Source organism: Trachurus trachurus (genome assembly GCF_905171665.1).
Source record: "Trachurus trachurus genome assembly, chromosome: 13".
Taxonomy (NCBI): domain Eukaryota; kingdom Metazoa; phylum Chordata; class Actinopteri; order Carangiformes; family Carangidae; genus Trachurus; species Trachurus trachurus.
In genome coordinates, this window is record NC_139892.1 from 9,307,459 (window position 1) to 9,328,796 (window position 21,338).

The window sequence follows — 21,338 nt, forward strand, 5'->3', positions numbered from 1 at the left end:
TCTCTGCAGTTTATTTCAGGCTGACATTTTACCTACTGTTTCATGTGGGTAATTAAACAGGGAGATGTAGGCCACCGGGGCCCCTGCTGCGACACAGACACACACACACACATATGCACAAACCTGCCACTGACCTGGAAAGAATGACATTCAAGAAATGACCAGACTTAAAAGGACATCTAAGCTTTATGTTTTCTTTTTTTTGTAGTGAATCAGCAGCCTCATCAACCCCTGATGATTTCACCAGTTAAATCCACGTCTGCAGAGAGAGTAGGGTTGGGAATCTTTTACTATCTCACGATTCTATTCTCATTTGTGGGGCTACGATTCGAGTCAAAATCGATTTTCGACTCAAAACGATTTGATTCATAATGATTTCTGCTTCAGTCTATCGGTGTGCAAAGGATCCGCATGATCTACTCCAGTCTGCTTTGCAAGACAGAATGACTGAAGTGTCTTTTTCACATTTATTGAGTTTTAAACATTTATCCATGCTTAGATGGAATTGTTGAAACTGTTGCATAAAAGCAATATCACATAAAAAAAATTGTGCAGTTAAACATGCTGCCTTTTAAATTCTAAGGAAATGGAGGCCGACAGCCAGCATTTTATATCGATTCTGAATTGTATCAAATGAAAATTGCGATTCTTATGTGAATCGATTTTTTTGGCACACCCCTAGCAGAGAGTGTAGGGTTTTTTTTTTTTTTTTTACAGTGCATGTCCTAAAACTGAACTGTCATGAACAACTGGTTGAAACCACAAGGAATAAAAATCAGTGGAGCAGAAGAGAGAGGGTTATTCTGAGTGTTTATCTGAGATTAGCATACGTCATCTTTGCACAATACTGTTGCTATCAATTTCTCTCCGACTCACACACACTTACACACACACATACCTTGTGTTTTTTGTGTGTCTGTGTGGCTCTTTACGGATTCCCTTCACACACCCTTGCGCCCCGCTGCTTGCTTGCTTCCACCGTACTGATGTTATTCATAATGTCGGGGCTGAGTCAGAGCTGCTGATTCACACAGAAAAATTATATTCATTTTCCCCTATTTTCTCTCACCCACCATGGAAGCTGCCATGGTGCAACCGACGCCGCCGAGTGGGGTTTCTTCGAGGGCTGACAGTCTCTGAGCTGTCCTTTTCTTTCCTGTCACGCCTAAAATAACTACAGGCAAAAAAAAAACCCTAGGATCTGGCTGAGGTGCTGGGAATCCATGTCACAGGGAGGATGATGGAGGTGGAAGCTGCTAAAAACAGACCGGCTCTCTCTGGTGCTGCTGAGTGACACCCCAGCTTTCCATATCTTGTGAGAAATTAATTGCTTTTGTCACCGTCCTTCACTGGAGACGACCAGAAGACTAACTTAGACTAGAAAGCTGCTGCCAGCCAGCACTCAGCACTCAGGGTGGGGTAAGAAAAAGGTCTGAAGGCAGGTGGGGGGGATTAGAAAATAACCCACTGTTTTACTACATACTGCTCTTCAGCTATTCAAGTTATAATGGTTCAGCAATGTTTTAAAGCTGTCAGTTTTAAATATATTTGAGTACACGTCAGCGTTTCAATTTTCTCCATACTAATCTTAAACAATTCAAACAATTTCCAACCATTTCATTCATCCTCTGTCTTCCATAAGCCGGTGCATATTCTCATTTGTCCAGGTCATAGTATTTCAAAGGAGGTTAAATCGAAAGCAACTGGACTTAGTTATTTGTCTAGGAAGACGTTTCACCTCTCATCCAAGAGGCTTCATCAGTTCATGTACGCAGCTGACCAGGCTGGGACTGGTCCAACTATCTGGTGTGGAGACTCACTATTTAACCTCTTGTGTGGGCGTTCACAAGGGTGATGATGTCACTGGTTCCCTTTTGTGCTCCAATTTATTCAGCTTCTAGCTTTCAGCATTCACCCGCATTTCCTTCAAGAAATGCATTCTCTAGTTGCTTTTGTCACCGTCCTTCACTGGAGATGACCAGAAAATAACCCACTCTTTTACTACATACTGCTCTTCAACATAAGTTATTTCCAACCACTTCATAGCCTCTGTCTTATATGTTCTACTTTTACTCTTCAGATATTGTTTCATCTTGTCAAGATTGCTTCAGCCGTTTCCTCACTTAATTCAGCATTATTTCAACAATTAATTCAGCTCATTCACCTTCCAGCTTCCAGCATTCACCCGTATTTCCTTCGGGAAATGCATTCTCTAGTTGCTTTTGCCACCGTCCTTCACTGGAGACGACCAGAAGACTAACTTAAACTAGAAAGCACTCAGCACTCAGGGTTGGGTAAGAAAAAGGTCTGAAGGCAGGTGTGGGGGGGGGGGATTAGAAAATAACCCACTCTTTACATTGCTGCTGAAAAAAGATGTTTCTTTATTCGAATCATTATCTGAATTCATCTCCCAGCGTTACACCATGAAAACATTCGGCTGCGTCTCTTTTTCTGCAACATTTTTTAAAAAGTAAAAAAATGAATTTTTTTTTTCTTTTCTGTCTTATCAACCAGGCAAAGCTCGACTATGAATCACGGAGGTGGTCCTCCTCCGTTTGTGCTGATATTGGAGTGTGAAACCTTTACATTTCTTTCAAAGAAATGATATAAAAAAAGAAACAGGAAGAAGAAGAAGAAACATAACAAAAAAAAAAGCTGGTCCTCTCCTCCCATCTCTTGCAAACAAAACATGTTCCCCATGGTTTGGCCTTAGCCTTGAGCCCTGCAATAAAAGTCACTTGCAATTATGAGAGCTAAGACTTGAACAATCTTTGCCAATCCTTTGTTTAGTTTTTGGATGATTTTACACTTTTTGTTTCCAGCTCATTGTGGAGAGAGGCTCTTGGGGGGGCAATAAAAGCTGAACCCTGCCGCATGACAGTGACTCTTCCTCCTCGTGATATTGCAGGTCTCCAAGGCCGGACTCAGGATCAGACACAACGGGCCTCACGCAGAGTGCAGGCCATGCTGAAATATTGTACACACACTGTACCGTGACTACACAGAAACACAGAAACCATCCGCTCAGTAAAAGGTGAGAGGATGCAAATATACAAGAAAATCTCTTTCGGATACATTTCTACTCCACAATTCACTTACTTACAAACCACAAGCGTTGTCCCTTTATTGTTTGGATTAACACACACTCACACACACTCACAGAGGCCTTTTTTTTCTGCATTCGTATTCACATTCACATACAGTATAGTTATTACACCAAGTGTTCGTTCTGTATCTGTGCTGCTGCAAGTCTAAACATCAGGCTAAAACTAGAGCCGGCCTGAGTTTACTTTGTGCTCAAACTTGTCGTCTACATCCATTAACAGTCATATATGTGATCCACCCACAAAGCTAAGTACAGTACATCTGGATTTTGTGCAAATAATAAAAAAAAAAAAGACAGAAAAAAGAAATGTATCAGTTTTTTTTGTGGTCTTTTTTTTATGTTTAAGTTGTTTTTTAAACGTTTCTCATTAAAAACTGAGGAAGTCAGATGGTTTGTCGACATTCAACTCAACTTGACCGTCCGTTACTGAAGGAGCGACACCGGCTCCTCCTCCTCTTCCTCGTCCTCTTCCTCGCTGCTCCGTCCACAGTTAAAGACTGAAACTCACACAACTCAGTGGCAAAAGGACTCACAAAGAGTGAGCATGTGTTAGTGCTGGAGCAGAGAGTTGGGCCTAACACACACTACTGTACCTTTAACAGGACACATGGTGACCTGTTGACCCCTGTGCGAGAGCTGGTTTTGAAACACACACACACACACACACACACACAGACATACACACAGACAGTAATCACTCATCAAAGGAGGCATTCATTCTGAACTTGTTGTATTGGATGTATTGTTGTTGGTTGTAAACTGGCACTGGTCAAGAAAAGTACCTTGTGGCACCAGAGAGAGGAAACCTGGACAGCCGCGTCACCGTATGGCTTGGTGGGAGGAGTCCTATGGAGGTACTGTACATTTGTGTCTTTATTATTCAATCATAAGAAAAGTTGGTAGTATATTTTCATTTTTTTTCAACATATTTGAGACCCACAAAATTGCATTTGAACCCTTTTTTCTTTGATTGAAAAGGTTTTTTTTTAATGGAAGTGAGTTGTTATTTGATTGAAAATAGCTTTTTTTGTTTAATCAACTTTTTTTTGATTGAATAATAAAGACACAAATATCCTACCCATAATATGGCCTAAATACAAAAAATCCCCCAAAATATTTTCAATCAAATAATAACTCACCAAACAAAACAAAACTTTTCAATCAAAGAATAAAAGGGTTCAAATGCAATTTTTTGGGTCTCAAATATTTTTTTGCATTCAAACCCTTTTTTTTATTTGATTGAAAATAGCTTTTTTTGTTTAAATCAACTTTTTTTTTGGATTGAATAATAAAGACACAAATGTACCTCCACAGGAGTCTGGCTAAGGCGACGGAAGAGAAGAGGAGGGGTCGATTTGATCGCATGAAACCACTAAGATGATTATATCCAGCCACTTTAAAGGGACAACGAGGAGTTTCTCCAGTGGCAGAATGAAAAATTCCGCGACAATAAAAAAGTCTCATATTAATGTGGATGAATCTACGCTACCCACACTTGTTAATGGCTCCATTTTCGATAAATATATTGTTTTGTCTCTATCGTTATTTTGTTATTATTAGTGGTGGAGGAAACGCTGGTCGAGCCGACCAGCGTTTCCTTACTTTCGGTTTCGCGGACGCTGCCCGGCGAGTCATGAGAACAACGCCGCCGAATCGCCGTTTATGGTCGGAGCTACGACGGTATCTGATCGTCTTCGAACCTCTGACTTTGATTATTGATGAGTGAAAACATGAGTCTGTCTTGCGCCGGTCAAAGAATTTCACGGTGCGCGCGGAGGCTCACAAATGTAGTGTGAAAACGCTTTGCTTTTCCAAAACTCCTCGTTGTCCCTTTCAGTGTGCTTTAAACTTTAAAGTCGTCTATTACCGGCCCTCCTTTTTCTCCCACCTGTCCTTGGTCCAGACCCCTCCCCTGCCCCACCCTACACCCCCTGCCCCTCCTCCAGCCTCTCATTTCTCCATGAGTGACAGCTGGATGATGCGCTGTAGCTCCTCCTCCTCCTGCCGCCGCCGCAGCACCGCCTCTTCCTGCTCCCGGGCCGAGATCTCCATGGCGATGCGCAGCTGCTCGTCATAGCTGCAGCTGTTGGGCTGCTTCTTGGAGGGGGTGGAGCAGAGGCTGGAGGGGGGGCGGGGCTTGTGCTGGGGGGTCCTAGGAACAGTAGTACAGGATAAATTAGATGGGCATGTTACGACAACACGTTAGAAAACTTTGGAGACAGCTTATAATTGATTACCATTGGTTAATAGATAATTTACTGACGTCTTAAACCTTTAATAAGAACAACTTTTGGTAAACTCTTGGAGTCTCTTCTTTGTTCTTCTGGCAATTGAACCTCGTCTAGAGAGGAGCAAAAGCGTGTTAATGATCTTTTCTTACAACAGTAGAGCTGATTGATTGTCCTGGAGGCCATTGTCTAATGATAAATGAATGTTTAATGCTGAAATAAATTGGATTTTGCTGTTGGTTTATTAGAAAAGAAAAGAAGAAAACCTCTGTGACTCCTCAGCTTTGATTTAATTTACATTTATAGTTTGAGAGTTAGAGTTTCACACACAGAGACAGTAGAAAGTTAGATCAGTCATAAAAACTTCAGCGTGACGTGGAGGAGGTCGTTAAAGACAGAGACAGATATACTTGTAATTCACAGTGTCATTTGGTCGTACAGCTCAGGCAGCGATAACATACAGACAGTTCATTAGTGGCTCCTGCTGGACCATAAATGTAGGAACAGGTGAAGAAAACAAGACTATGGGGAACAAGAATTACTGGAAACCAGTGGGCTTTAGTGCTAGGAAACACAACTAAAGTTTAGGAGAAAATGATGGTAACAACCTTTTTTCTTACTGTGTTATTAATGCAACAAAAAGAAAGACAGCATCCCATGCATCTTACTGTGTAATTTAAACATTTCAATAATACCCAATAGGTTAAAGAGACCCCGAGGAGTTTGCTTTTGGTTATTAAAAGAGTCTCATATTAATGTGGATGAATCTACGTTACCCACACTTGTTAATGGGTTACAAGACGGAGTTGTTTTCGAGGTAAATTCATGCAAAACCGCTGATGCACGTTCCTGTCAAGGGCAGTTTTTCAGCAAGCAGTCTCTGAATTTACAATATGAAAACAACTCTGTCTTGTAACGTTCTGTTATTATCTCATAGTGTGGTGAATGTGCAGGTCACAACTTGTCCACCAGAGCATTTTGGAGTTGTTGGATTGTGTATTTGATGAGTTTGATGAGGGAAACCAAGAAATCCCATTAGCCTCCGTAGTGTAGCTCTGAGCAGCTTGTGACTCTGCTCCGCCGTTCTAAAAAAAGCTTGCACCGACAAGTAAAGACAACAAACCTGGTAGGGATTATAGCAATGGGCCAATTTGCCAAGATGTTTAACTATACCTTTAATGATTAAACAATAAAGATTAGCCATGATTGACGAGCTGTTTATCATTATCAAGATTACAGTTAAAGCTGGTTTTATTTGCGTATCTTTAATATGTCGTTCTTGATCTTTTAAAAAAAAAGCATTCATATATAAATTTAGACCTTTTATTAATAGTTCATAACATTCAGTTGCAGAGCAGAAGTTAACTATCAACTCCAAATCCTGGGCACAACTTTAGTTAAAATAGTAAATGATTTTCGTTTTCAAGTTGCACCAACTTAAAAAAAAAAAAAAAGTTTACTCATGCATACTATAAAAGTCAATAAACCTGATTTAGTTCAACATAAGTTTTTTTTTTTTTTTTTAACGCAGTCAACAATGTTTCAACACCCAGTTTTCCTCAAACTTTATAACTTTGCCGTACGTAAACACTGCAGCAGCGACATCTGTATATCCATCCTCTCGTCTACAAATAGGGACGACAGCGAGAGAAAACACAGTCTGAAGATAACAGGCTAAAGTCAACAGCAGCACTGTCGACTGTGAAAGCAGGAAACTCTCTCATCCTCCCACTCTCTCTCTCCAAACACACACACACACACATACAGATACACTGTGTAGTGAGCAGTAGATAGGAGATGAGGGGAGAATGGCAGGATGGATAAGAGAATAGAGGAGGGGAGGATAGGACAGGAATACAGGATGTGAGTCAGGGATGGAGGGGAAGAACTGCAGGATGGAAAAAATACAATGGAAGAGAGCAAGAAGACACTGAAGAATAACAATACATAAGAGGAGCGAGAGGAAGTCAGAGACAATATGGGTGAAGGAATGGCAGGATATTTCACTTTTGTCCTGACACTCATGGAGATTTATGTTTTTTTTGTTTTTTTTGTTGAGGATTCTCGCTCTTTTGAAGATAAAAGTCCCATTTATTTTTAACAATCGGCTCTTTCATCCAAGTTTATCTGCAAGTCCCTCGTTGATTTACTGATCACAGAGGGGTTGGATTTTGGATGGAGGAGCGAGGAGCGAGGGAAATGATGGGTAATTTACTGTAGAGAAGTGGGTGGATTAAAAAAAAAAGAAACACAACAGAAGAGGAAGAAGAGGAGGAAGAAGAAGACGGCTGAATGGCATCAAAGAGAGAAGATAATTTGAAGCCTGACCTCTCCAGGCGACTCGGGTCACAGGGCAGGGGGTGCGTCCCCGGCTTGCTGTTGGTCAGCGCCTCCCAGATGGTCACCTAGACACGGAGAGAGAGAGAGAGAGAGAGAGAGAGAGAGAGAGAGAGAGAGAGAGAGAGAGAGAGAGGGAGGGAGAGAGGAGAGAGAGGGAGGAGGAGATCGCACAGGAAGTCAGAGAGCGAGCACAGGAAGTGGAGGGACAGAGGCATGGACGGAGAGACGGAGAGAAATGAGATGCATTGTCCTGCTAATGCAGTGGTTCGCAAACTTTTTTGGTCATTCAAGGGGGGATTTTCAAGCCCCACTTTGGGGAGGATCCGTGGTGGGGGTGGTATTAGGTCACGTCATAATTTCTTAAAGCTGTACAGAAAAGAAAATTGAATTTGAGCCCACTGTGGGTCCTAACATTAGTGTAATAACTCATCTTTCCGACGACGTAGCCCAAACTTTGTGCAAAATTCTATTTTTGATAAAATCCAGGATGAAAGTGTGGAATTTTGTTTTCACATTGGATAATGCAGGTGCACGGATTATACGTCACGCTGCTCACAATTCATCAGCCATTGATATTGGATCCATCATCCGTCAGTCAAACGTCTGAGACACACACACACACACACACACACACACACACACACACACACACACACACACGGAGCTCGGTCTCGCCCCAAACTTTGAATATCCCGCCCGCTCGATAACGACCAATCAAATTCGTTTTCCTTACTCGGGTAAACTCGTGCGGCAACTCGTGACAACTCGGCGCGACAAACAGGACAAACGGCCATTTCTGTACACCTTTAATCAGAAACTAGAGCGTATGGTGCTCAGCGTTTATAATCAACATATGACTTTTTACAAATTCAACATCTTGTTTGTCCAATACGAAGTCTGTGAAATGTCTGAGAAAAACTTTCGTCTGTCTGTCAGGACAGACGTCCGTCCGTCCGTCCATCTATCTATCTATCTATCTATCTATCTATCTATCTATCTATCTATCTATCTATCTATCTATCTATCTATCTATCTATCTATCTATCTATCTATCTGTATGTGGCTGCTGACAGTGACAGTTTCCTCATTATGCCACCATCCAATCCTCCTTCATTCACGGGACAAAGTCTATTATGTTTTTCCTCTCTTTATTTCTAACCGACTGGTTTCCGTTTTTGCCCGTAGGTAAACTAAAAAATCCCACGCACCTGATTTCACGTTTGCCTACTCTACTGGCAAAAACTGAAACGTGAGCGAGCGAGCCACAAGAGAAACACTGGCCATCGGTGTTTCTCTCGCGGCTCGGTCACTCTCGACCCAAAATAAGGAATGTTATATGAAAACCGGAAATGGAGAGAAAAAAACTATACGCTGACACCACGAAATGGAAACATGACAGCGTGTCGCGCCCCACCTGTCATATCGCTATTCCCCACCGGTGGGGCGCGCTCCATAGTTTGAGAAGCACTGTGTTACTGTAATGTAATGTATGCTGAAGCAGCTCTCAGTCACACACACACAGCTCAGAGACAGCCAGCGGGCCTGACTGTGAGTTCTGAGCTGACTGAATGTAAACTAGCTGCTGCCTGGCTCCAAATATTAACACAGCCCCTGATGCTGCCATTAACATTGATGAGAGATATTTAAAAACAAGGTTAGCACTCCCTACACTGCACAGGAGGTTAATATTAATGTTGGAAGCTCAGTGGATGTATGATGTATGACGGCTTACGTTTTTGTCAACGTCAAAAACGTAAGCCGGTTTTGCTCTTCCGGTGGAATTTTATGTTTAGGTTTCCATGGTTTCGGTAGTCGCGGGTTTTTCAATGAAAATCTGTAAAACACATGGATCATCACGCCAGCTTTTACTGTAACAATGGATATCATATCACACAAAATGACATCCGTGTTAAAAGCCAGCGTTAATAGATCCATGCGTTTACCGCAACTATGACAACAACAACGACTGAAAACCATGGAAACGTAAACGTACAATTCCACCGGAGATGCAAAACCGGCTTCCGGTTTTGACCATAGATGACGTTCGGAAACGTGTGGATAGGATTTCACTCTTCTATTATAGTCTGGGGCCGTCGACTCGCTGTTTTGGTAAGGAACTGGATCCAGGGCGAGAGAGAAAGGCCTTTCCGTCAAAATAAAAGCACCAAGCTAATAAAATGCGGTGAAACTCTTTAATTTAAGGAATATAATTTACAAGAAAGTCCCAGAGCCATTAAGTTAACCGTTTGCTTCTATTGTATTACAAGTTAATGTCTATTTTATAAATGTTGGTGAACACTTTTACTTGGGTGAATTTGGTGATTTTGGTGAGTTAACAGCAGGCTCTTCGCCTCTCTGAAGAGCTACTTCTATTACTACTGATATTTTGTGTTATATTTCTAGTCTTATTTCCTGACCCTGGATTATTAACCACTGGGCACAGAAGGCGACTGCCCCAGGGCCTCAGACCCTCAGGGGCTCCAGATGCCCCGGGGTTGTTTGTGTTACAGTTACTTTGAGGTAATTACAAATTTGTTCGGTACAACACTAAAGCAGAAGAAATGCTGAGCTCCAGGCAGCGACTCCTGGAGATATTGGTTGGTCTGTGGGGCAAATTATTATGAATTATGGGGGGGAAAGATATGTTGGAGCCCGCAGCTTTTTTTATTTTTACCCTGGGGCCTTCAAATGGGTTACAGTTTTTCTCTATTGGTTTGGCTCAATTCTTGAAACAGAAATTACATTCTCAAAATAACATGGACAAATCTCCAAACCACCTTGCAAATGTTCTCAACAGAATGGCATTTCTCATTGATTTCATCAAATTGCAAATGTCTTAGTACATGTCTCAAGTGTCTTAGTGCATCTTTGCAAATGGTTATGTACAAGTACCCTAGAGTTAGCACAATGAGCATACATTTAGCACATTTTCCAAATGAATAGATCTTGTGATCTAAGCTGATTAGTTGATTCTCAGTCTAATGGTTGCTCTCTCCAAAACATGTCAGCATGATTTCACTGTGTAAATCATCATATGCACAATAGTCTGTTCAACTGTCAAAATTAGTCAACATACTGTCGGCTAATACCATGAAAACCATATGAATTTCTTGCAGCATTTCATAAATTCATGACAGTAATTGACAGTCAGGTGAAATTAGAACTTGACTAACGAAGGAGGAGTTCCTACATCTCAGATGACCAATCAATCAGGCAAGGCAAGGCAAGGCAATTTTATTTGTATAGCCCGCTTTTACAAACAGTTTGTCTCAAATGGCTTTACATGGCATCGTAACAACATCCTCTGTCCTTAGACCCTCACATCGACTGAGGAAAAACTCCATGGAAACCCTTTTACCAGGGAAAAATCTGAGAAACCTCAGGGTGAGCAACAGAGGAGGGATCCCTCACCCAGGACGGACAGACGTGCAATAGATGTTGTTACAGACAAGAAAACAGTTTACAGTTTCAGTTACAATCAGCTGTTTAGCTACCTGACTGGTGCTGTCTATGATTGTGAATGCTGCCAAACGCGTATATATAGAGCTTGGCTAGGGCCTGTACCTTTTGCAGTATAAACATGGAGGTACCTGGCCAAGAAAATTATCATGAGCAACTCCCTGCTCAAGGAAGAGGAAGAGGAGGAAGAAGAAGAGGAGGAGGAGGAGTGCGGATGCGTGGTGGAATAGGCGGATTTCATACATGTACATGTATAGAGAACTGTAGGCCTATACATTTTGTTTTTACAGTACATAATCTTGAGTTACTTTATGTAGGCTATATGTGAATAAAAATGGTTACAATTTCCTTGGCAATATGAGTGCAGTGTGTGTGATGTCAAACTTTGGAGGCTGCTCTTACTGTAAAGTCCTTTTCTTAGGTTTTATACGTCTCTGCCATAGTGACAAAACATCTAAGCATTTTGACTTGCAGTGCTCACAGAATGCCACAGGGATGATGCATTTTGGGGGCACTGACTACTTACATGAGAAAGAAGTTTGGTTTTGACACATAAGTAAACTGTTTTGGGAGAGATATGAGGTTCTGCAGCTCATCCATGGTGTTATGCTGAACCATCCAGTTTATTTTTGGTAAAAGCACTAAGTGAATGCAAATGAGCCAAAAGCAATTGAGAAAGATCTTTGCCATTTTGATGGTACTGACACTTTACATGGTAAAGGAATCTAGTTTTGAAGCATGTGTGAACAGTTTTGGGAAAGATATGCGCTTTTGCTAGTGAGCTGTAATGTTGTGCAGAACTGTAAGACTGTTTGGCCAAATGGTCTTATAGTTTTAAGAATGTAATTTCTGTTTCAAGAAATGAGCCAAACCAACAGAGAAAAACTGTAATATGGCCCTGTTTTTAACCTCTTCCTTAGTTTATTTATTTCAGCACACTGGCAAAAGATACATATCTTTTCTGAGTTGTTATTACAAAGTTTAACATCACCAGAGTCAAACTCAGCACAAGGAAAAAAATAACAACTACAATTATATCACAAAATCCTACTGATGAAAAAGTTGTTTCCTCATTGTCAGTCAATGTAAACAGAGAGTCCACAAACCCAAAATCAATGATCAAGTGCTGGACAAAGACGTTAGAGGTTGAAATTTGGTTTTGTTTAATACAAAATTAAATTAATTGAGGAATATATCCAGTGTTACTTTAATTTAAGTCATGGTTTTGTTTAACAAAACCATGACTTAAATTAAAGTAACACTGGATATATTCCTCAAAATGTGGCTTTGTAACATCTTTCCTTAAACCCCGGGGATTTCAGACAAGGCTGCAAAACCAGAGGACAAAAACACGGCTTTTTATTTACATTTAACAAAACAGGCTAAATCAAACGGCGCAACTTGTCAAAACGAAGACATTAGCAAGGACACACACCAGTCGCCCGTCTGATTTACCTCAATAACCCAGACATCAAGCTGCTTAAGTGCCTGATTTATGTCTCGTTGGGAAGAAGGAGAAGAAGTTGTGTTCTACAGGAATACAAATACAAGCAGCGTTATTGTGCTAAAACACGAAGGACAGTACAGAGGGGGAGGAGGAGGAGGAGGAGGAGGAGGAGGAGGAGGAAGGGGAAGACAAGCTGTTAAGAGCTTGAAAAAACAAGTGCACCAGAGTTGTTTTTTTTAAGTGGCTCGCCCCTAGGAGACAACAACACGGCCACTGGGCCCGAATCTGCAGTTGAGGCTCCTGCACTCGACTCTGTTGTCTGCTGGGTAAATAAAACACGTCTCTCAAGCTCCGCACCTCCAGGTTAAAAACACAGGTTCTTAATACAACATCCTAATTTTCTCTCTCTGTTTCCTCTGCGCGCTGCTTTTGTCCTCTACCTGTAGAAAAACATGGCCAGATATGCACATCTGTACTCTGCAGTCAGCCTAATGAACAATGCCCCGGTTCACCCTAAATAACCCCAAACCTATGGACAGTCACTCTGCACTACTACAATAGTTTGCACAATAACTTATTTAGTAGTATTTCGTATATATCTTTATTCTATTCTTTGAAAAGTTGTATAAGTATAAAGAAGTTAAAGAAAATGTTTAAAAAAGAAAAGATAAGCGCCTACTAAAAAGAAGAAGGTCAAGGTCAAGGTCAAGGTTTCTTTACAGTAATAGTACCAGACGGTAGATTTGTTGTGCAGACGGGAACTCAGCAATCCCAATATAAAAAGACACAAGACATCATGACAGACGAATCATACAATAGAAGAACAATACAGTCTTCCATAAAAGGAAGAAAGAAAGAAAAAAAGAATAAAATAAATATGGTCATAGAAAAGTGCTTAAGGAGAACGAGAAAAGGAAGGGGGAAAAAAGAAAAGATATCTATCTTTTTTTTCTGTGGTGTCCACTGCTATTTTGCTTGTTTGTTTTCTTGTTATCATTATATGTTTAATCATCTTTCATTTTTTGAAATACAGTATAGTATTGGTGTTGATACTAAGCCAATGCAATTATAACTACAGAAAGGGGCAGGTACTATAAGTTTTTCTTCATCCTGCTCCTTTTCATTTAGGTGACTACATATGTGCAACCATGTATAGTATGTGTATCATAAATGGAATAGATCAAAATGAACAATGAACTATATATATATGTGTATTTAAAGTATATGCATATTTTTTTGCATAATAGTATGCGTATCTTTTGCACTAGAATATTTGAATTTATTCTATTCTTTTTTGTTTTATTTAAATTCTTAATTCTCTACATTCTTACAGTATTTTATTCTATTTTTGGTACCTTTATGTTTGTACCTGACACCAAGACAAGTTCTTTGTGCTGTAAAACTGACCTTTACTGCTCTTGGCAATAAACCAGTTCCTCCTCTCCTTATTATCAGCGGGCTGTGAATGCGTGACATCATCTATCAGTGCACAAACAACCGCAAGACCAACACAAGCTTTTCTGACACTGCACTGCACGGGTGTGAATGAGATGTGGGCTGTGGTGTCGGCTGTGAGACATTCAATGTCAGCGGTATATTAATACGGTCCTTTGACACCTGTCTGGCTTCAGGATTTGAATCGTAAATAAAAGCTTCATCACCTTTTTTCATCCCCGTTTGAAGCAGCCGCCGGCGGTCGCTCTGCTGGGCGCGACTGTACTTAAACTACTGTACGACACAAATCCTGAGCTGCAGCCTTTGCCTCTTGTCTCCTTTACATTCTCCTCCTGTTTCCCCTCAGACCGTGTTCTCCGACCTGTCTCGCTGGGCCTATTTATATATTTTTTCTTTCTGTACCTCTCGAACAAGACCAAGAACTATCAGGACCAACACCTCTGGGAATTCAAACAGGCACCTACACACAGACAGAGCGCAGTGTTGAATATATGTAGAGGCAGCGTTGGGTCTCCGCTCACACACATCACAGGCAATTTATTCTACTTATTGATTTTACTTCAGTATCGATTGTTTTTTATTTTGAAACTGGTCGTTCTTTTTCCCCACCTCGCCGTGTCTTGTTTGTCTGGTCGCACTTGACTTATCGGTGGATTTGTTGCCGTAATTTTGTGCTGGTTACAGGGACAATATTAATGTGAACCTCGGCTGAGGCGCCAACATGACTCTGTGAATCTTGAAAACTTTAATTAAAACTTTTGCTACAATAGCTACAATATTTCACACAATCAAAGGTGGGATAATTGATTGTTATTATCTATAGCGACAGTAACAAGACAGGGCAGAGGAGACTGGATTTACCATTTAAATCTGCATTAACTTAAAATTTTGCAGTTTAAAGGTATAATATGTAGGAATTACCCCCATCTAGTGGTGCAGTTGCATATCTGAACGTATTCTTGATGTTGCATTCACGTGAAATCGTCACGTGAATGGTCACGCTGCCACTGAACGTTAAAAATGGCGATGCAACATGGCCGCCTCGGTTCGGTGCGTCGCCCACTTATGTATTTGTAACGACTTGTAACAACTCATTCTAAGGTACGAGAAAGCTTTCATTTGTATGCGGGTGTGATTCCACTTCAGTGAAATATGTATTTATGAAAGCAGTATTTGATTTTTGCTAATAAAAAGCCAAATAAGTTACATACTGGGGCTTTAAATAAGTTGGGGCATAAGAAACAAAGTTGTGAACACACTACTAACACATAACCACATTTTGGTCGACGGTTCAGCACTTTATCAAGTGATTGAGTGACAGAGTTTATGGCCATGTGTTCCTTTTTTTGTTTTTGTTTTTTTACCGCTGGTTGTTCCTCTTTCAAAATGATTTTGATGCGAACATTTTCTCTTATTATATTCAGAGGTGTGTGTTTAGGGAATTGACAACAATTTCATTTTCAGAACCCTTAAGTGGCTTTTAGCAACGACCCTACAACCTTTTTGGACAAAAAGTGCTCATTTTCTTAGAACACAGCTTCTATTATGTATTTGATTCTCTGCACCTCTAAGCCAAAGACAAGTTTCTGCCCTTTGAAGAATGGTAGAAAATATAATATTTTATATTGTATAATATTCTAAACTTTTGCTACTTTCGAGAAATGCCAGTATTGCTCTGTGTGTTAGAGGTTTGTTACTCAGATGGAGGCTGGATGCTGGCAACTCTAACTGTCTGTATGAGTGATCATTATACAGTTTCAATAACATTTAGGTTTATCTCTTTCATTGTTATAAAAAGCAAGAGTTTTTTGGTTTCATGTGCAGTCACGTGATCACGGCTGTCAATCAAGATACACCAGCTCAGACATTTTTATATGCTGCATTTTATTTGAACTCGATTTATATTGGAGAAAGTGAAAGTATAGAATACAGTTGTTTAAGATTGTGTGTGTGTGGTGTTTTTAATCAGAGTTACAATTCAGTTATAGCACTGTATAACTATAGTTATTAACACTCATAAATTATCATAATGCTTTATAACAATAATCATAACACACTATAAAGCATTCCATCATGACTTACTGTATAAGGTTAGGTAGGTTATAATTAAGCAAAATCTCAATTATCACATTCACAGTGGAGTGGCATACTGTAGGTTAATAAACAAAACTGACTGACCCAAAAAAAGAAAAAAAAAATTATATATTGTTATAAAGCATTATGATCATTTATGAGTGTTTATAACTATAGTTATACAGTGCTATAACTACATTCTAACTCATTATAAGTATGGTTATATTGCATTATAGAGATAAGCATCAAATAATGTGTTACCAAATATTTTTATCAGTATTTTTTTTTTCAATTACTAGCCATTTCAGGCGACCCCATTTGAATTACAGGCGACCCTGTGCGGGGTCCCGACCCCAAGGTTGAAAAAAACACTGGGCTAATGTATTTCAGTCTTATTATTATTATGTTATAATTAAAGAGAAGATGATCTCACCTGGTCGTACTCAGAGCCGGCCTCCAGCAGACTCTGCTGTATGGCGAACTGCAGCAGGTCCTCCTCCTCCTCCCGCATGCTGTCTCTCTGTTTGCCACCTAGCATGGTGTATCCAGGCGGGGCCTCGAACACACACGGGGGAATCTCTCCGGCTCGACACGACACTACAGCACACAGGGGGGAAAGGCAAAAGGGCAAGAGACGGGGGAAGGGGGGAAGGAAGGAGTGTTATCTAACAGTGAAGGAGACTGAAGGAGAAGCACACGGAGGAAAAAGAAAAAAAGAAAAGAAAAGAGCAATTCCTGAGTGAAAGAAAAAGAGAAATCCAGACTAAAACAAGCAGTGAAGGGTCATTTCTCCTCCACACTGTTGTTGGTATAAAACATCGACCACTCAGCTATGTATATAACCCAGCGTAGGACACCTCTGCAAGATAACATCAAGGATTTGTATAGAGGTACTTTAACAGTGAATTATAGTATGTCTGCTCTCCTCTGCATGGCTGCATATTTCAACATGGCTGCTGTGTGATGCTGATGAAGTGATAGGATGATGAAAGTAAGTCATTATCTTACAGACGGAGAACATAACCTTGCGTTGGACGCCTGTGATGATAAACACCGCTCATAATAACTATGAAGCGACAGTAAACTCCCGGCTGTTATCCGAAGTGCGATGCAGTAAAATGTTACGAAGATGTATCTGCAACAAGATCTTGTTGAAACAAAACATAACAACGGAGGATAAAGTTGTCCAGCTGAGTGGATCGGTAACAATAAATTAATTCTCAATGTTGGCAAAACAAAGTCTATATTGTTTTGTTCAAAGTATCAGTTCAAACCTGAATTAACACTGGCATTAAATATAAATAATCATCGTAATTTGTCATGGTCCAAACAAATTGATACTGTAGTTGGCAAAATGGGAAGAGGAGTGTCAGTAGTGAAAATCATTTCTAAATGTTTTATCTCCAGATGCCAGGAGGCAGGTTTTGAATGCTTTGGTTCTGTCGCAACTTGATTATTGTTTAGTAATTTGGTCAAGTACTTCAGTTAAGAACTTGAGGAAATTACAAGTAGTAATTTTATTATCGAACCAATGTGACCAGCATGTATGATAGTCTGGGTTGGCTACCTATATAAGACATACTGTAGGTCTACCTATGCTTTGTTGAATTTTTTAAGAAATACACTTGTGACACGAGTACCAAAATTACTGTATGACAGATTACATTCCCGTTTAGCCCAACATAGTTATCAAACAGGGGTCAGAAGGGAGGTTCATACTGCAGAGAGTGAGCAAGTAACAAAGATCGGTTTAAAATGCTGTTAATACAGTATCTCTTTGAATTTAATGAATTATGATTTAACATATTTAGTCTATAAAGAGCACTGGTTTACAGTTTGAATGGAGTTGTGGTTGTACCCTTTTTTTTAGGTGAAGTGCATGGTTGCGGTCACTTCAGACAGTTAATGCTTATTAATGTGATTTTTTTTTTTTTCTTATTTACTTTGTGTGTGTATTATACTAGGTTATTTAAGGTATTGAAGTATAGAATGAAATCTGAGTGTAGAGAAATGGTGATGTCTGTGGTGTCAAATGTGTCAGATATTATTATTATTATTTTTTTATTATTATTTTTTCTGTGGTTTGTTTATTATTAGGGAGCTGTCGTTGTTTGTTTTTGTTGTGTCATGTATAAATGTATGTTTCTTATATGTAAGTGTGAATGTTGTGTGTATATCGGACCCCAGGAAGAATAGCCGATGCTGCTGCGGGTGCTAATGGGGATCCTAAGAAAGAAAGAAAGAAAGAAAGAAAGAAAGAAAGAAAGAAAGAAAGAAAGAAAGAAGAAAATGTGCGTTGCATGTGCATGTGTGGAGCTCTCACTGGTGGAGCTGGAGCTGGAGACGCTGGAGGAGTCGCTGCCGGGAGATGGCGTGTCCGTCCTCGGGGGGTCCCTCTGTCCGTCCCCCTCCACCCCGACTTCGTTGTCGGCGCGGACGCCCGTCCCCTCCTCGCAGCCGTTGAGGTTGCTGAAGGTGATCCTGGCGTTCAGGATGTGGTAGAGAGGGATCTCTGCAGAGAGGGTGGAGGAGGAGAAGAAGAGACGAACCGGACGACAGTTTTATTGCACTTATCTGCCCTCTAGGAGCCAAAACGCGTGCTAAAGCGTCCTCAAGGAGCCAAAACGCACGTTAAAGTGTCCTCTAGGAGACAAAATGTGTGCTAAAGTGTCCTCAAGGAGCCAAAACGCATGCTAAAGTGTCCTCATGGCAGCCAAAACGCGCGTTAAAGTGTCCTCTAGGAGCCAAAAGGCGTGCTAAAGTGTCCTCTAGGAGACAAAATGTGTGCTAAAGTGTCCTCTAGGAGCCAAAACGCATGCTAAAGTGTCCTCATGGCAGCCAAAACGCGCGTTAAAGTGTCCTCTAAGAGCCAAAAGGCGTGCTAAAGTGTCCTCTAGGTCTAGGAGACAAAACGTGTGCTAAAGTGCCCTCTTCAGTGCTATACTGTACAGTATGTGCCCTTTTTTTTCCTTTTCGCCCCTGCCCTTCAAAAAGTCTGTGCACGCCACTGCTTATCTGTTAACCGTGTCTTTGTCTTAACGATGCGTGTCCTTGCTTCACGTCTCTTACTGTTAGTGGTCAAATTTTCCCTCATTTCTGTCCAATTCTTTCCATCCGTCTTTGTATCTGCTCATTAACCTCACATCATCCCCTTTCATTTAAAGCCGTCATCATTTCCACCTCCCTCCTTCCCTCCCATCATCCCATCATCCCTCCATCCATCTCACTCTCTCTCGCAGTGCTCACCGATCTTGACGGGGAAACCAGGCGGCAAGCGCAGAGTGATGAAGTCACGCAGCTTGGCGAAGAGGGCATTGGAGATCGCCATGAGATCGATGATAGGCACCACTTGTTCTGCCAGGGACAGAGGATGGGACTCGCACAACCACAACTTGGCTTTAAACCTGGAAACACACACACATAACACACACACACAATCTGTGAACACTCTGATTATCTGGACAGTAACATAGGAAGAGTTTGTTGATAAAAAAAGGACCAAGTACTATTCTGACTTCAGCATATAATTGAAGCAATTTATGCTCTCATTCAAGCAATTAGCTCTTTTGCCAAAGCAACACAAAGGCATTGATTGCATCAGCTAACTGAGTGTGTCCACAAGCCGCTGAGTCCTGTTTAAATTGAGCCAAATCAATGCTTATATTTTAACTTGTCGATAATGAGCACAGGATCGAGAGGCAGGCTCTGCATCTCGATCCGACAACTTCATCCCCGTGATGCTCTGTCAATTTATATTAAGTGCTGGTGAACAATGGGAGTGACGGGCCGACAGTCAGTTAGAGGGACGCGGAGAGTTTGCAGGTGGAGGAGAGACGAAACTGATGGGCATGACACCGAAAACCAATAAAACCAGCTATATTACAAAAAAATATCATCTTTATATTTATTCTGGGAGTAGTTTTTCATGATTCACACTTCCAAAAAAAAAAACTTTATTTGTCTCATGCTGCCTGTTAAACAGCACATCAGCTCTGCTCTACAAAGGCAAAGAGCAGTATCTGTAAAAATGCCAAACTGAGAAAAACAGCTTTTTGTGTTTTTCATTGTCAGGTTTAAGCATCAAATTATGAATAACTACCAAGTCTATAATTGATTAGATAAAGGTGGACTGAATGAAATGTATTTTGTAGTTTGTCTTTCTGACCAATTTTGACCGTTGTATGGCAGATACTGCACTTTTGCCTTGGTTTTGGTGCAGATACTTCACTTTGGCTTGGTATTAGCTGCAGATACTTCACTTTGCCTTGGTATTAGCTGCAGATACTGCACTTTGGCTTGGTATTAGCTGCAGATACTGCACCTTGCCTTGGTTTCACAGTGCTTTTTAGCAGTACCAATATCAAATTCTACCAGATTGAAGAGAATATCAAATTCAAATAGCCTTTATTGTCATTGCAACAAACAAAATGCAACAAATTTTTGTGGTGCCACATCCATTCCAGGGCTAAAAAGGACTAAAAAAGACTAAAAAGGACATGTAAAAGACATCCTCAACGACACACATGCATACTCACACAGGAAAAAAAAAAAAAAATCATCCAGTTATTAAAATCAGTATTATCGATAGAACTGGTAAGAATAAATAGATATTGCACATTGATATTAAAGCAGAAGTGAGTGATATATTTGTGTTAATATAAGTCTTAAATAGTTATATCTTCCGACAGCAATCACTTACATAGAGTGTTTGGACTGAAACACGGGTCTCTCAGTCCCTCTGCTCTGCTCTGAGCCGAAGAGAAAACATTTATCGTATCCTACAGTTTTTATCCAATGAGGAGAGAGAACGGCATGCAGGGCTGTGTGTGCAGCCAAGGAACGCCGTGAATGTGGTGACATAGCGACGAGGACTGTTATGGTGCGTTCAAGGAAACTCGTATTTTTCCGACCGTGAAGTGGTACCAGTTCGATCTGGTACGAGTTCACCGGTCGGAAGTTACGAATGGCCGTTATAGTGACTTTCACCGGTAAAACAGGTCGGAAAAACACGAGTGGGTTGCCTGGAACGCTACAAAGTCGTAAGTTGTGACTTGAAGCTGTAATTTACGATTTCAAAAGCCTGCCTGGAACGCAGCATTAGCGAAAACGACCGGATCACTCACTTCTGCTTTAAGAAAGTGCTTTAAAGTGGTTTAGTGCAGTGGTGCAGGTTGCTGTGGTTAATAAGTCTGATGGCCCAGAGGTAGAAGCTATTTTTGTGTCTGTTGGT

The 21,338-nt window shown here is 40.7% G+C and overlaps 1 protein-coding gene across 1 annotated transcript in view; it reads right to left on the reverse strand.

Annotated features, from left to right (window-relative positions):
- Positions 1–5,056: 5,056 nt before the first annotated feature.
- The window catches only part of ankrd13b (ankyrin repeat domain 13B), a gene marked incomplete at both ends in the record, with an annotated part of 61,385 nt that continues 45,103 nt past the window's right edge, over positions 5,057–21,338 (reverse strand). Inside the window, 5 exons of the mRNA XM_083985849.1 lie at positions 5,057–5,258; positions 7,663–7,739; positions 16,542–16,705; positions 18,432–18,620; positions 19,355–19,512. Of these exons, the coding sequence (XP_083841975.1) occupies positions 5,057–5,258; positions 7,663–7,739; positions 16,542–16,705; positions 18,432–18,620; positions 19,355–19,512 (790 nt within the window). The remainder of the gene's footprint in view (positions 5,259–7,662; positions 7,740–16,541; positions 16,706–18,431; positions 18,621–19,354; positions 19,513–21,338) is intronic.